Source organism: Mangifera indica, chromosome 10, assembly GCF_011075055.1.
Source record: "Mangifera indica cultivar Alphonso chromosome 10, CATAS_Mindica_2.1, whole genome shotgun sequence".
In the NCBI taxonomy this organism is placed as follows: Eukaryota; Viridiplantae; Streptophyta; class Magnoliopsida; order Sapindales; family Anacardiaceae; genus Mangifera; species Mangifera indica.
This window is the reverse complement of record NC_058146.1, coordinates 13,606,585-13,622,997: the sequence shown is the minus strand read 5'-3', so window position 1 is coordinate 13,622,997 and position 16,413 is coordinate 13,606,585. Positions and strand designations below refer to the sequence as shown.

Below are 16,413 nucleotides of genomic sequence, written 5' to 3'. Positions count from 1 at the left end.
TACTCTATAAATTAAAACCCCAAACCATATGCACAAAAATTTATACAGAGATGAATTTTTTCAAGAAATCATTGCCATACTTGGCTATGATTTTTCATCAATTTAACCTTGCATCCATGGCGATCATTGTAAAGCATGCTCTGGGCAATGGTCTGAGCCCACATGTTCTGGTGGCACTCCGTATGGTCGTTGTTGCAATTCTCGTTTCTCCTTTTGCTATTGTCATGGAAAGGTATCTCTATCTCTAATTTTCTCTCTGAATGAATTCTCATGAAATTTTACAATGTTATTCATATATATTATTTTCCAAGGAACACCCGGCCGATGATGACCCTCTCCACCTTTTCTAAGATCGTATTGCTCAGTTTATTCGAGTAAGAATTTTACTCACCCACCTACATCATTTTCTTTTACCATAATCAATAACACAAGAGATAGAGTAATATTCAAATATATATATGTTTACAGACCAGTGCTTAGCCAAAATTTCTCCTATATTGGGATGAAATATACTACTGCAACATTTAATGTTTCCATGAGCAATATTCTTCCTGCCATGACATTTATAATGGCTTGGATTTTCAGGTAAATCACTATTCTCAATCCTTGTTAATGTTTGTGATGATTTCTCAATCCTTGCTTTAACTCTTTTTGCAGGCTTGAAATTGTGAAACTTAGGAAGCTACATGGCCAGGCAAAGATAGTGGGAACCCTAGTGGCTGTTGGGGGAGGAATTATAATGACATTTGTAAAGGGAACTCTCCTGGATTTGCCATGGACGAATGGAAGAACCATAATTTTCAAGAAATCGGCAACTGATGTAGAACATACAGATCTAATGAAGGGTGGCGGACTAATCGTAGTTGGTTTGTTTTGCTGATCTTGTTTCATCATTTTGCAAGTAAGAAAATGTTCCAATCTACATATTTTCCATGGTCGATTTCAGCTAAAAATAAATTAAAATAATTCCAATCTGCGCAGGCACATATATTAAGATCCTACCCTTCAGTGCTCAGTCTCGCAGCTTTGGTTTGCATTTTAGGCTCCATCGAAGGCATCATACTGGCCTTCCTAGTTGAAAGAGGAAACACGAAAATCTGGTCAATCTTCAATCCAGATGCTAAACTTTTAGCCGTAATTTATGGTGTAAGAATAAACACTCAACTCCTCAACAAAAACAAAATATCATAATATTTTACTTAATTACCATTGCTATTCTAATATTATGATATATCCAGGGAATGATGTCCTGCTCAACCTATCTCATTATGCGCTGGTTAATGAAGAATAGAGGACCAGTTTTTGTAACGTCTTTTAATCCTCTGGGCATGGTTCTCGTCACAATTTTCAGCTCATTTTTTCTAGCTGAGAGACTCTTCCTAGGAAGGTATGCATCATATATGAAAAATCAAATTGAAGAGAAAATGTGAAAACCAAATTAATCAACTTTTTATTGTTACTGTGATTAGGGTTCTTGGAGCAGCTGTGATTATCATTGGACTGTGCATGGTGTTATGGGGTAAAAAAAGCAAAGACCAACGTCATTCAAATTCACAAAACATTCAAGACGACGACGGCGTCGCCGCTGCTGCACAAAATGGTCCGCAAACGGCTGCAATCAATGGTGATAGAGAGAGTCCAAGCCAGTCCAATGTGATTGTTGATGAGTGAACCCGTGGCTCATGTATGACGTGGTAAGATTTTAAATAACAAATTAATCCCTTATAAATTTATAATGTAAATTCAAAGCCTTTCGTAAAGGGCTTTTCTCATAGTTATATGTAAACTTATTTATTGCAAATCTCATCATTAAAATAATCTACAATTTGACGAGTTTAAGGCGGAGGAGGGCCATGAGAATCAACTAGGTTTGTAATCAGATTAAAATAATCTACAATCTGATTAATCTTGTAGATTATTTTAATCTTGTAAATTCTACAAGATTAATCAGACTGTAGATTATTTTAATTGATTAATCTTGTAGTCAAATATTAAAATAACTAATCTAAATGATCCAATTAAATAACCCAATACCCAACTTAACCCCATCTGAATTAGTTTAAAATAATCTCATTTATTATTTTAATCTGATTTTGCCGTTTCTGGACCCAATTAAAACTTAAGAATAATCAAATGATTAAATAAATCCATTCTTGTTAACGTATAAGCATGAGTGAAACATTAACTTGTGTTTTGATTTGACCATGTTTAACTTAAGAATACCATCCAGAAAACATTATCAATTTTATTTGTCTCAAAACAAACGAACAATCCAACGCAGCTTTTTTAATAATTAAAATACAACAAATATTCAGCATTACAGTCACATATTAATTCTATATATAAAATTATTGATTGATTATTTTTATGTATTAATTATTTTCAAACTGATATTTACTTCGTTATTATATTCTGTAATCTTTAATCTCCAAGTTTCCATATGAATTTACTATATTTAATAATGCTAAAAAAATATATATTCTATCTTACACATAAATTCTTTCATATAAATCAATTCGGCAAAATTAAAATAAACTGAACCAATAATTTATTTATTTATTTATTTATCACGTTAGTTTGTACAAAATTTTATATAAATATCGTTATTATGAATTAATTAATTTTACATGGCAACCCCACACACACACACACACACACACACACACACACACACACACACACACACACACACACACACACATATATATATATATATATATATATATATATATATATATATCACGTTAGTTTGTACGAAATTTTGTGATTGTAATTTCCAGCAAGAAAAAAAAGTTCATAATATCTAAGTATTTATACATACTATAACTTTAATTGTTATTACTTTTATTAATAATACAATTATATATAGTGTTTTATATAATAAATTAGAGTTGTGTAAAAATTAAAATGATAAAAAATTATAGGGGCTATTTATAATTATAATAGCAAGGGGTGAATTGATATTTTTCAATAAAAAGTGTTAGATTTATTAAATAATATTTGGAGGTAAAATGATATTTGATGATATAGGGGTGAAGTGATATTATCAAAAATTAGTATCAAATTAATCAAAGTATATTAATAGTTACAATATGTAATAAAATTATAGAATAAGTGTAATTATGCAATAAAAATAAAATCATAAAACTCGAACTTAATAATATAACACAAATATTTAAATAGTATTTTTAGTTATATTATTTATGCTAATTATATATTTTATTATAGAATTAATTAAAATGACGAGATATGTTTTAATTAGATATGGAGGGGAATTGATAAAAAATGATGATAACATAATAAAATATATTAGAGATATTAAGAAATTATTTAAAATTTCAGAATGCACGACATTTGGGGATGTTAATTGAAGAGGAGAAGTGTTGATGATATATTTATTAAAATTATTTATTAGATAATATTTTATAAAAAAATATTTATTTAATAAATAATATTTAATAATTAATATTTTCAACTCACTAGTATCTCTGTCTTTCCAAATGCAAAACTCAAGTTCTAATCCTCTCACACTCTTTGTTTTAACCCTATTGTTCAGTTTGACATAGCAATTGAATCATGCTAAAACCATTGTAATCAAATTATGTATAGTATTATATATCAAAAATTAAATTTTTTGTATTGCATATTGAATATCATATTGTATTATATAATAAATTTTAATTTATACATCATCATTTTTTAAAAAATATTAAACACCGTTAAAAATTTAAAATTTATCATATATATCTCTACTACATCTTTATTTTCTCTAAAAAAATATATTGATCTATATCAATAATATTTATCATCTCATAAGATACATATTATATCATACGATATATTCACCGTATCATATTAATTCAATACACCTTATATTATATATCATTTTTTTATTTATATCATATTGTATAATAAGATACGTAATATATATCATAGGATACTGATATCATGGTTCAACCAGTTCAACTTATTATCAAATTATAATGAATAGATTTTGCTAAAAAATTTATAAAAAATAAAATCAATCAAGATACTCATACCTAAGATATTAGAACATATCTTTTTTAAAGAGTAACAATTATTCATTTGATTTCAATAAAATAATTAAAATAAAAAAAGTCTCAATCACATAATACAAGAAAAAAACATAATTTTGTAAATTATCATCTAGAGAACACATTTTAATAGATATGAGATATTTTTTTATTTTTTTATTTTTGAACTTATTTTTCTTTACAAACCTTTAGAAATTTATCCAATTAATAAAAAAATACTCATATTACTCAAAAATAATTAAAATTTAAAAAAATTCAAAAATCAAACTCAATCAAACCTAATTTTCACCTATTCATCCGGTCAAACCCGATCGAGTCAATAACAAAATCGGTTTTTCATATTAATCGGATCAGATTTAAAACCGATTCATGATTCAATTGATTGAACTGAACGGTCCAATCCAATTTTCAAATCATTGGTTAAAGCCTTTAACCCAATCTGATTTAATGGGTGTGGATTTTAATGCATTGGTTCAAACAGATAAATCTTAAAAAATAATTTTTTTATGTTTTTTAAAACATTCATAGATAAAAGTAGCTAGAAAATGATGCAAATAAGAGTGGGCCAAATCGGCTCTAAAAGATTGATCGGACATTGAGATTTTGAGATCTATACCATGTTACAACATACAAAATTCCGAACATAAATTTTGCATACAAGTGAGAAAACATGAGAGGCTGTTTTGCGAAAAATAAGAAAACAGACACAAACAAAAGGAGCCTAACTTATATTGGCAACTTGCCTGGCTTCAATGTCTTGTAATCTAAGAGTTACCGCTCTTTTGTGGGCTTCCAAGCCTTCCACTTCCGCCATGGTTGCAACGTATGGACCAAGCTTTTTCAGACCTTCCTCTGTCAAGGATTGTACTGTCATGTACTTAAGGAAGGAATCAAGAGACACCCCACCATACATTCGTGCATATCCGTATGTTGGAAATACATGGTTTGTCCCGCTTGCATAATCTCCCACACTTTCAGGTGTCCATGGCCCTAAGAACACAGAACCTGCAATAACAATCAAATACAGTTTCAATCCATCTTGCCTTGAGACAAAATGGTCATCAAACTAAGCATTTCTTGTCAACCCCTAGAATAATCACAAATTTAGTTAAGCTTTAGATATGTATTTAATTGTCAACCTATTTCAGGTATTTTTCCCATCAACAGTGTACTTTCGCTTTTATTGGCCTTTACGGTAACCAATCACAAAGCAATACGAAGTTTACCGATGGGATCAACCAGAATAAAACATACCAAGAATTCAATTTATTTACTAAAACGATAGACTAGGACTTGCACCTCTAAAGCTAGCGGATATACACAAACATAAAGAAAATTATCAAGGTAGAACACTTCAGAGAACAAGAAGAGAAACATTCTAGAACAATACCTGCATTCTCAATGAAGCATTCCCACTGTTCAGCATCTTTAACATTAACTATCAGATGCTCAGGTGAATACATATATTTGAAAAAGACACTGCCCAAATCAACCAATAATGAAATTAGTTTCACAAAGCAATAGTCAAGACTTCTAATACAATGAAATGTAAACTTGAAGACAAAAAGTAATACAAGAGACATGCATATATACCAAAAAGATGAAGAAAAAATAAAATCGATAAAACATCTTTCATTAAAATTCTGAAAGTCATTATGATTTCAAGATTTTCCAAGCGCAAATTTAAAACAGTTTTTCTTATTGTAACTAAGGCTTCCATCACAAATCCTCAAAAACACTGCATGAGTATAACTGAAAAGCCCAAAAAAGTATGGACTTGCTAAGAAATTAAAATTGGAGAGGCTAGGTAGAGTGAAAATCCGGAAAGGTAAATATTAGGTGCATCAAATGTATACCTAAACCAGTACTCACTCAACCTGTAATCATATCATAGAAGTTAAAAGTACTAACAAAACAGTCAAAATAAATTCATTCAGGTTTGGAATTAAGAAAGCCAAGAAAGAAATAAGAGAGTTAACCTCCATCATATCACGAGCAAACACTGTGTAACTGTGGCTAAGAGCTTTTGAAGCAAACTCTCCTCTTGGAAGGTCTTGACACTGCTTTCTGATTTCCTCTTCGTTAGCTTTTAGATCAACTCAATCCCCAGCAATTACAAGAACAACTTGACTGCCTGGCCCATGCTCAGCCTAATCACCGATTGAAGGCATTAGGTTTGATTAAGCAGAAAAAACTAGCACGAATCATACCAAATTCATCCATTCATGTGAAAGAAATGGATTTTCTGGTTCAGGACATCAAATATAAACAAGCATGAAATATAATGAGTTCAAATAATGACAAAAGATTGTTTGAGATTGGCCTCCAATGCAAGATGTACTTTAACAGAAAACTTATCAGTTTATCCAGACACTCTATTACTTAATAATTGAAAAAAAAAAAATTATAACTATGGATTTTTGAAGTGGTTCATTTCTGCTCATACTGAATCATAAGATCTAAAATCGAACACATACTTGGTAAATGTCCAAACAAAGGACAACTCATCCAATTAAAATTTCATATAACTCATAAATAATACTATGTTAACAATTAACAGAATAATAGAAGCAAAACTATAGTAAAGTTCAACCTCTCAACATACAACAGGTACATCTAAAATCACAAAAAGTAGTTTTTGTCACACCCCACCCAAAAGGAAACAGGATATGAGTGAAAAATCCCAGTTGTGTGCAACTTTATATTTAAAGTAGGAATACTAACTTCAAAAAATATAATTCTTTATTTTGGATGTTACAATTTGCAATCAACTACCTGAGAGAGCATATCTGCAGCTATATGAACAGGACTAGCATATTTGTCTGCAATGACTAAAACTTCTGAAGGACCAGCAGGCATGTCAATTGAAATCATTGCTTCACTGTTCTGTTGAGCAGATACAAACATGAATAAACCAAATCAAAATGACCAGAGAAACAAGTCTGCACGTTTATCTCTTATTTTATGATGGATACCTGGATGGTCTGCCGACAACAAAGCCTTCACTGGGCTACTTCATCAGCTCTTACAATCTCCCCTGTATACCATTCTCAGTTACAACACAACATGCAATGGAACAGGAAAAGTAATACAAACATAGAAGATAATGAAAATATGTATTGTATTGAATATTTTCCCATGAAGTTTACAAATTAATTCTCCAATACAATGACTATTTCCATTTACTGCTACTGCTAATCAATTACAATTCTGGCAACCATTTAATCTCCAGAAAGTTACACCAAAAACTCAGTTGAATCCCCACAGTGCATGCTCAGCATCCGAGAGAACCACTCTCTCCCCACTTTTCCTTAGTTGTTTCACCTGCCTCCCTTTCTCAACTCTTTCCACAGCTACTTCTTTCTCTCCTTCCCTGTTTTGCCACGTTTCATATTTTTAGTGGCTGGTTTTGCATTAGGATAGCAGCCCCCCGATTTTGCATTTGAGTAATAGCCTTCTGATCCCTTTCTCCAACTGTTACAATTTCTCCCTTTTATACCCTCTCTTTTCCTGTGGGAAATATATATACGAGTCCTAACATTTTACCTTTACAAGAATGGAAAATAAGCTAATCTTAAGTCAAGGAAAAGAATACATACTTGGAGAATCATTTTTGCTGCTGTGACATACTGATTTCCAGGCCCAAAAATCTTCTCAACCTGCAAATTGATGAAGAGGAACATTTTTTGTGTCAAAAGTAACACAATTTTCAATAATTATTTTTTTAAATCTGTATTTGAACTACAAAAACTTAAAGCAGTGAATTTTATGTTAAACATCTCTTTAACAAAGAAATTCATACATTCAGAATAATGAAAATGTAAAAAACATGGATTGCATTATCTATCAATGTCTTGCATTTACAAACTATCAATCAATTCATCTAAAAAACACAATTATACTCAAACTGAGATAAATATTTTAAGCAACTGACAAAAGAAATGAGAATACATATCAGAATTAAATTACACCAAGACATAAATTTTCAGATAATTGATACCTTTGGGCAAGATTCTGTCCCCCAAGCCATAGCAGATATGGCCTGTTAAGCAAAAATTGTTAAATTATATAAAGCTTATATTTTAAACCTAAATAGGAAGCTAACATTGAAAAGAAAATACTCCTTAGTACACAACCACATATCAGGATTGCTTTACGCATACAAACCTGTGCTCCTCCAGCTTTAAGGATGTGAGTCACACCAGCTTTCTTGGCACAATACAGTACCTCCTGCAATAAAACATTGAATAGCTCACAGTAAGTGATCTCTCCATAGAAACCTAACGGGAAAGAGAGCAATCTTTCCAAATCATTATTCAACCAGTGAAATTCCTTACATATGCTGCCATCCTGACTTGGTGGAGTCGCCAGAACAATAGTTTTACACCCAGTAATTTGAGCTGTCCACTGACGGCTCTGATTTTGAAGGGGAGGGAAAAGGACGAAGACGACTTTGATTTGTTTTTAGCTGTATGTTAAACACACAACAGGACATTTTTAAGTACCCAACGGCCCATATGTTTCAATAATGGGCCTGGACATGGTCTTCGGTCTCATGTAAAAGATGGGAGGGGTTGGGTCGTGTTGTTATTAGGCGTGGTTCATCGGGTTTGGGGGCTGTGTCGGAGAAGACCCATCAAATTGCAGGTCATGTCAGCCTATTGGAATAATAACTTTTTTTTGTCTGTTGGTCAACCCATAAATCCTAATATGGCTCACCTAGTTTGTAAGCCTAGTACAGCCCGTATAATTACGGGTTGTACCAGTATGGATCGCGCCATCCTATGAAAGGTCAGGTTGGCCTAATTCCTTAACACCTCTATGTAAAATAACTTTTAAAAATTAGAGATATTATATTAAAAATATTAGAAAAATTATCTTATTAGATCCCTTTTATTATAATTATAATTTTATCCCTAATAAAAATTAGTAAAGAGGACATTATAAAAATTATTTTTACAAAATAAATCTTTTTTTATTATTATTATAAAAATCTGATTTCTTATAGACAATTCAACCTAAAAAAAAAGACTTTGGTTTGTTCCTCCTTAAACGAAAAGAGTTTTCTCCTATAAATATGGAGATGAGGAGAGGGATAAGAATAGCTAAAATCCTCATAATTAGAGATGAAAATTATCTCCAACTAGTCCCCTTTTTAACCCATCCTCTCTCTAGTTTGTTATCTTTCCTATATATCCTCTAAATTTTTATATATTAAATTTATTTTTAAAAATTTTAAATTATTATAAATATTTTTTAATATTTAATAAATATTTTATTATTTTTTTAATAAAATTGGAAAGGAAAAAGCGTGAGAAATTTTTCTCGTTAGATGGAAAGGAAAAGAGAAGAAAAATTGTTTTTGTAGATTGGGACAAGATTTCTTTATTGTCCTCGTATCAAGAACAGGGTAGAGACAAGGGAAGATTTCTTTTATAAAAACAGAAATTCATCGTGGAAGCTTCTTCAACCCATATATTAGCTTTACTTTTGAATGACATAACTCTGTACATCATTTCCATGTTTTCAGTCTTGTCATCTATTATGTAAAAGCTTCATAGGGTGTACGTGGTCTAGTTTATTATGGTTTCAGAGTTTTTTCAAAATCAAACTAAAAATACTATTTGAAAAATTTTTAAACCAATCTAAACCAAATTTAAAAGATAAGATTTGGTCCTAGCATGTAATTCAAAAAAACCAAACTTATTTAAATATTATATATATAAATAAAATTGAATTATATTTTAACTGCCAAAAGACTTGTTCCCACTAAAGGTGTTCTACATAGGGGTTGGAACCCCTAACATTTAGTACATGCCAACGCCTTATATTTAAGGTGTGGTCGCGTCAACCCCTTCAATTTTTTATTAAGGAGTTGGCACCCACCCCTAATAACGCCAACCCCTAGCCAACCCCCAAATTTGGTGGCCAACCCCTCTTCCAAAACAACCTTCCCAAGCCAAAATTAATTTTCTGACTTTTTTTTCATTTTTAAAATAGCAACAATTGGCTAATTAATAATATTATTAAAATTATAATATTTAACTATATGTTGATTTACTTAATTGAATCCTGATATAATTAAATTAAATTTATTTACGTGGAATTCAAATTAAATTAATTTTGATATGATACAATACATTGATGCTTCTGTTTTATAAGAAAACATTACCTGTTGTCTTGTCATTATTTCACCTCTACAAATCCAACAAATTTCATTGGCCGATTGCTCACTGAATTTTTTTCGTGTAAATCTGTGCTAACTTTAGATCTTTCTTTTATTGTATGTTTAAAATAAATATGCTAAAGATGAATATATCTATACTATATATATACGCTAAAGATGAAATTTTACTTCACATGAATTTTATTGCAAAAATCATTACATTATCTCTCCTCTGCAAGTCAAATTATTCCTTGCAAGCTTTTAAAAATTTTAAAATTATTCCCTACAAGCTCACGTGAATATCCAATTCATTTTTGTCTTAATTTTTGGGATATATGTATTAGTGTATTCTTTATATATTCAACACCAAGTACTTCAATACATACTCTTCATGGGTGGTTTTTTGGATTATCTTTTCATATGTTGTTTTAATATGAGATTGACGCTAACTAAAATTTCGATAGATAAGATCAACTGAGTTTACAATTTTTGTACATTTAATCTAAAAAATTTAAACTCAACAATTTTAAATTCATTTGATCTTATCTAACACATATATATAAATCTTGTTTCAAATACTGATACTAAATATCTATACATGTTCTCTCTCTATAGTACATTAAAAGCAAGTAATACTGTAAAGTTTGTTTTGATTTCTCAAGGTTGAAAATAAGGGTAATTTAGACATTTTATCATATAAAGTGATAAAAATGTTTAGAGTATAAAAAAATATGATATAAATGTATACATGGGTCCAAATGAGGGTAAAAGTTTCAATTTCCTCATAAACAAACTGTAGAAAGATTTATGCAGAGATGAATTTTTTCAAGAAATCACTGCCATACTTGGCAATGATTTTTCTGCAATTTAACCTGGCATCCTTGGCGATCATTGTAAAGCATGCTCTGGACAATGGTCTGAGCCCACGTGTTTTGGTGGCACTCCGGATGATAGTTGCTGCCACTTTCATTTCTCCTTTTGCCATTGTCATAGAAAGGTATCTCTAACTCTACTTTCTCTCTGTGTGAATTCTAATCAAATTTTATAGTGTTATTCATATATATTATTTTCCAAGGAACACCCGGCCCACGATGACATTCTCCACTTTTTCTAAGATCGTATTGCTTAGTTTGATCGAGTAAGAATTTCACTCACCCACCTACATTATTTTCTTTTACCATACGCAACAACACCAGAGACTAATATGCAATTATATATATGTCTACAGTCCTGTGTTTGGCCAAAATTTGTACTATACTGGGATGAAAAACACTACTGCAACATTTACTGTTGCCATGAACAATATTCTTCCTGCCATGGCAGTTATAATGGCTTGGATTTTTAGGTAATTGACTATTCTCAATCCTTGTGAATGTTTGTGATGATTTCTCAATCCTTGTGAATGTTTTGGCAGGCTTGAGATTGTTAAACTTAGGAAGCTGCATAGCCAGGCAAAGATACTGGGAACCCTTGTGGCAGTCGGGGGAGCAATGATAATGACATTTGTAAAAGGAACTCTCCTGGACTTGCCATGGACGAATGGAAGAACCATAATTTTTATGAAATCTGCAATTGATGTACAACATACAGATCTAATGAAGGGTGCTGTACTGATCGTAGTTGGTTTGTTTTGCTGGTCTTGTTTCATCATTTTGCAAGTAAGAAAATATTCCAATCTGCATATTTTTCAGTCAGTTTCAGCTAAAAATAAATAAATTGAATTAGTATAATTCCAATCTGCACTATTTTTGCAGGCACATATATTAAGATCCTACCCATCAGTGCTCAGTTTGGCGGCTTTGGTATGCATATTAAGCTCCATGGAAGGCATCATACTAGCCTTCCTAGTTGAACGAGGAAACACAAAAATCTGGTCCATATTCAACCCAGATGCCAAACTTTTAGCTGTAATTTTTGGTGTAAGAATAAACACTGAGCTCCTCAAGAAAATCAAAATATCATAAAATTTTACTTAATTACCAGTGATGTTCTACTTTCGTGATATATCCAGGGAATGGTGTCTTGCTCAAACTATCTCATAATGGGCTGGTTAACGAAGAAAGGAGGACCAGTTTTTGTAACTTCTTTTAATCCTCTGGGGTTGGTTCTCGTCGCAATTTTCAGCTCATTTTTTCTAGCTGAGAGACTCTTCCTAGGAAGGTATGCATCATATGCAAAATCAAATTGAAGAGAAAATGTGAAAACAAACTTAATCAACTTTTTGCTGTTACTGTGATTAGGGTTCTTGGAGCAGTTGTGATTATCATTGGACTGTACATGGTGTTATGGGGTAAAAGCAAAGACCAACGTCGTTCAAATTCACAAAACATTCAATACGATGATGCCGCCGCCGCCGCTCCACAAAATCATCGACAAACGGCTGTAATCAATGGTGATATAGAGACTCCAAGCCAGTCCAATGTGATTGTTAATTAGTGAACCCGTGGCTCATGCATGAAATATTTCTTTGTATGAAAGTAAAATACAGCCCCTTAGTTAGGGGCTTTTCTCATAGATACATGCAAACTTATTTATTGCAAATCTCATCAACAATTTTTTTTTAATGATTTATTTTATAAAGATAAAGAAAAAATTGAAAGTATGTTGATGAAGATAGTGAAATTTTCCGAAAAAAAAAATCAAATAAACATAGATTTGTCAAGAAAAAATAAAGAAATTAAAAGGAAATTAAGAAAGAAAAAAAAAAACCATGGTTGATGACAAAACTCTGTAGACCATAAGGATGCTTTCAGTCTAGTCATTTATTATATAGAAGTTCCTATCAAATCTTATGTTGGATTGATGTTTTTAGAAGAAAAGTTTTTGAATGAGTAGTATTATAGGTATAATTTTATATATAAATAACGATATATAATCATATGTTTAAACAGTTAAAAATAAAAAATAATACACTACTTAATCATATAATAATATATTGTTGTTTATATATAAAAATTATGTATATTGTATTATCATTTTTGAATTGATTGGTCTAATATGGTTAGTCAAATTAGTAAAATTATTAAATTTATATATATATTAAATATATTTGTTAAATGATATTTTTAATAAATATTTTTATTAAAAATACATATCGTATCGTAGGATATGTATCATATCATACGATACATCTACTATATTGTATTAATTCAATACATCTTATATTATATATTTTTTCTATTTATATTATATATTTTTCCCATCAATGGTGTGTTTTCGCTTTTATTGGCCTTAATGGTAACCAATTATAAGGCATTATGAAGTTTACCTATGGGATCAAGCAGAATAAAACATACCAAGAATTCAACTTAGTTACTAGAACAATTTACTAAATCTAACCACAGAATAAAACATGCATATATACCAAAAAGATGAAGAAAAAATAAAATCGATATCACATTTTCATAAAAATTCTGAAAGTCATTATCATTTCATGATTTTCCAAGCACAAATTTCAAACAGTTTATATTATAGTAACTAAGGCTTCCATCATAGATCCTCAAAAACACTGCATGAGTATAACTGAAAAGCCCAAAAATGTGTGGACTGGTTAAGAAATTAAAATTGGAGAGGCTAGCTGGAGTGAAAATCTAGGAAGGTAAACATTAGGTGCATGAATTGTATACCTAAACCACTACTCACTTTACCTGTCATCATATCATAGAAGTTAAAAGTACTAACAAAACAGTAAAAATAAATTCATCTAGGTTTGGAATTAAGAAAGCCGAGAAAGAAATAAGAGGGTTAACCTCCATCATATCACGAGCAAACACGGTGTAACTGTGGCTACGAGGTTTTGAAGCAAACTCTCCTCTTGGAAGGTCTTGACACTGCTTTCTGATTTCCTCTTCGATAGCTCTTAGATCAATTCCATCCCCGCCAATAACAAGAACAACTTGACTGTCCGGCTCATGCTCAGCCTATTCACAAATTGAAGGCATTAAGTTTGATTAAGCAGAAAAAACTAGTATGAATCGTACAAATTCATTCATTCACGTGAAAAGAAATGGGTTTTCTGTTTCAGGACATCAAATGTAAACAAGCATGAAATCTACTGAGTTCAAATAATGCCATAAGATTGTTTGAGATTGGCCTCCAATGCAAGATATAGATTAACAGGAAAACTTATCCATTGATTTAGACTCTCGGTTTCTTAATAATTAAAAAAAAAAAAACCACAACTCTGAATTACTGAAGTGGTTCATTTCTGCTCGTACTGATACATAAGATCTAAAATCAAATATATGCTTGGCATATGTCCAAACAACAGACAGCTTAACCAATTATAATTTTATACAACTCATAAATCATGTTAACAGTTAAGACAATCATAGAAGCAATATCAATAGGTACATCTAAAATCATGACCAAACAATGAACAACAATGGTGGTCCAGACGAAGCTGACTTCGTCTAGACAATAAAGATCCAGACGAAGAATTTCGACTCTTCATTTTGATTTCATCTAGACTCAGTCATATCTAGACAACGTTGATTTGGAAAGGGTCGGAGGAAGAGACAACACCTGGAGGGAGAGACATCGGTCGTCGTTCACTAGAAATTCGTTAGCGAAATTTAGAACCCTAGGTAGAGAGAAAAATATTACTTTTTAAAACTTAATTTTAGGGAAAAATTGTTAGTTTTTCAAATTAAGGGGGTAAAATGATATAAACTTTTTTTTTTTTAAATATTATTGTTAAAATTACGATTTTATCCTTAATTCTAATCAAAAATTTTAACAAATTTTAGCTCATGGGTAAGTGTTTAAGTTTTTAAAAGAGGGAGGGTGGGAGTTTAGAATTCACTATACCTTGGGTGGGCATAAGTCTTTTGGCCTTTTGGGTGTTACAATTTGCAATCAAGTAACTAACTGAGAAAGCAAATCTGCAGCTATATGAACAGGGCATGCATATTTGTCTGCAATGACTAAAACTTCTGAAGGAGCAGCAGGCATGTCAATTGAAATCCTTGCTCCACTGTTCTGTTGAGCAGATAGAAACCTAAATAAAACAAATCAAAATGACCAGAGAAACAAATCTGCACATTTATCTCTGCTTTTACCTTCACAAGAATGGAAAATAAGCTAATCTTAAGTAAAGGAAAAGAATACATACTTGCAGAATCATTTTTGCTGCTGTGGCATACTGATTTCCAGGCCCAAAAATCTTCTCAACCTGCAAATTGATGAAGAGAACATTTTTGTATCAAAAGTAACACAATTTTTAATAATTATTTTTTTTAAATCTGTATTTGAACAACGAAAACCCTAAAGCAGTTAATTTTTACGTTAAACATCTCTTTAACAAATATTCAGAATAATGAAAATGCATAAAACATGGATTGTGTTTATCTATTAATGTCTTGCATTTATAAACTATCAATCAATTCATCTAAAATGTATTTTAAGCAACTGAAAAAAGAAATTGAGAATACTTAATTATAAGAATTAAATTCCACCGAGAAATAAATTTACAGAAGATTCATACCTTTGGGCAAGTTCTGTCCCCCAAACCATATCAGATATGGCCTGTTAAGAAAAAATTGTTAAATTATATAAAGCAGATATTTTAAACCTAAATAGAAAGCTAACATTGAAAAGAAATTACTCCTGAGTCCTGAGTACACAACCACATATGAGGATTGCTTCACGCATTCAAACCTCTCCTCCTCTAGCTTTCTTGGCACAATACAGTACATCCTACAATAAAAATTGTTTTTTGCAGTGTGTTAAATACACAACAGAACATTTTAAGTACCCCCTACCTTCCAACCAAGCCCATAAAGCTGCTGAATATTCAATACACGGCGTTGATGGAGTTCTCTCATCCATTTTGGATTCTTAATACACGTAAATAGAAACAGGATGAAGATAGGTAGCTTTTATTTATTTTAGGCTAATTAAAAGGAAAGGCAAAAGTCCACAGCACATACAGAATTAACCTCCAGTATTCTCATAGAAAGGAAAGGTTAATTATATTTATAGTAGCATCATCACATGGCTTTAGCAATAAACTTAATTCTGGTACAAGGGTAGTGCCAGCCAAGTTTCCAAATTGACTGATAACAAACAGACGTAATATCTCCTAACATAGATCAACTGCTTTCTTATTCAATTATTTTTCTTTTGTTTACTTTTGTAAAGGGGGAGAAAATTAGGTCAGTGGGCATCTGACCCCCCCAGCCTAGAGGATGG

At 31.1% G+C, this 16,413-nt stretch overlaps 3 protein-coding genes and 1 pseudogene across 3 annotated transcripts; 2 read left to right on the top strand and 2 right to left on the bottom strand.

The window, feature by feature from the left end:
• The first annotated feature begins 50 nt into the window (after positions 1 to 50).
• Positions 51 to 1,671, top strand: LOC123226769 (WAT1-related protein At2g39510-like). Its single transcript, XM_044651295.1, has 7 exons — positions 51 to 232; positions 312 to 374; positions 469 to 585; positions 658 to 862; positions 982 to 1,146; positions 1,239 to 1,387; positions 1,470 to 1,671. Exons 1-7 carry the CDS (start codon positions 51 to 53, stop codon positions 1,669 to 1,671), a joined length of 1,083 nt encoding a protein of 360 aa, XP_044507230.1.
• Positions 1,672 to 4,616: 2,945 nt separating this feature from the next.
• On the bottom strand, positions 4,617 to 8,512 carry LOC123226768 (annotated as a pseudogene).
• Positions 8,513 to 11,036: 2,524 nt separating this feature from the next.
• On the top strand, positions 11,037 to 12,657 carry LOC123226767 (WAT1-related protein At2g39510-like). Its single transcript, XM_044651294.1, has 7 exons — positions 11,037 to 11,218; positions 11,297 to 11,359; positions 11,450 to 11,566; positions 11,636 to 11,879; positions 11,976 to 12,140; positions 12,233 to 12,381; positions 12,462 to 12,657. The coding sequence occupies exons 1-7, from the start codon at positions 11,037 to 11,039 to the stop codon at positions 12,655 to 12,657; spliced, it is 1,116 nt and encodes a 371-aa protein (XP_044507229.1).
• Positions 12,658 to 13,859: 1,202 nt separating this feature from the next.
• LOC123226766 (histidinol dehydrogenase, chloroplastic-like) lies at positions 13,860 to 16,050 on the bottom strand. The gene is made up of 7 exons (XM_044651293.1): positions 15,977 to 16,050; positions 15,849 to 15,918; positions 15,694 to 15,747; positions 15,335 to 15,394; positions 15,088 to 15,201; positions 13,971 to 14,141; positions 13,860 to 13,868 (listed from the first exon to the last, which is right to left on the bottom strand). Exons 1-7 carry the CDS (start codon positions 16,048 to 16,050, stop codon positions 13,860 to 13,862), a joined length of 552 nt encoding a protein of 183 aa, XP_044507228.1.
• Between the last annotated feature and the right edge of the window lie 363 nt (positions 16,051 to 16,413).

Bases quoted from the DNA above. Each gene is read 5' to 3' on its own strand.
- LOC123226769 (XM_044651295.1), top strand. From the start codon at position 51: ATGAATTTTTTCAAGAAATCATTGCCATACTTGGCTATGATTTTTCAT. The intron at 233-311 runs GTATCTCTATCT...TTATTTTCCAAG, and splicing joins TTTGCTATTGTCATGGAAAG to GAACACCCGGCCGATGATGA. The intron at 863-981 runs GTTGGTTTGTTT...CAATCTGCGCAG, and splicing joins AGGGTGGCGGACTAATCGTA to GCACATATATTAAGATCCTA.
- LOC123226767 (XM_044651294.1), top strand. From the start codon at position 11,037: ATGAATTTTTTCAAGAAATCACTGCCATACTTGGCAATGATTTTTCTG. The intron at 11,880-11,975 runs GTAAGAAAATAT...CTATTTTTGCAG, and splicing joins CTTGTTTCATCATTTTGCAA to GCACATATATTAAGATCCTA. The intron at 12,141-12,232 runs GTAAGAATAAAC...TGATATATCCAG, and splicing joins TTTTAGCTGTAATTTTTGGT to GGAATGGTGTCTTGCTCAAA.
- LOC123226766 (XM_044651293.1), bottom strand. From the start codon at position 16,050: ATGGATGAGAGAACTCCATCAACGCCGTGTATTGAATATTCAGCAGCT. The intron at 15,919-15,976 runs GTACTTAAAATG...TTTTTATTGTAG, and splicing joins GCTTGGTTGGAAGGTAGGGG to GATGTACTGTATTGTGCCAA. The intron at 15,395-15,693 runs GTAAATTTATTT...ATCAATTTGCAG, and splicing joins CCCAAAGGTATGAATCTTCT to GTTGAGAAGATTTTTGGGCC.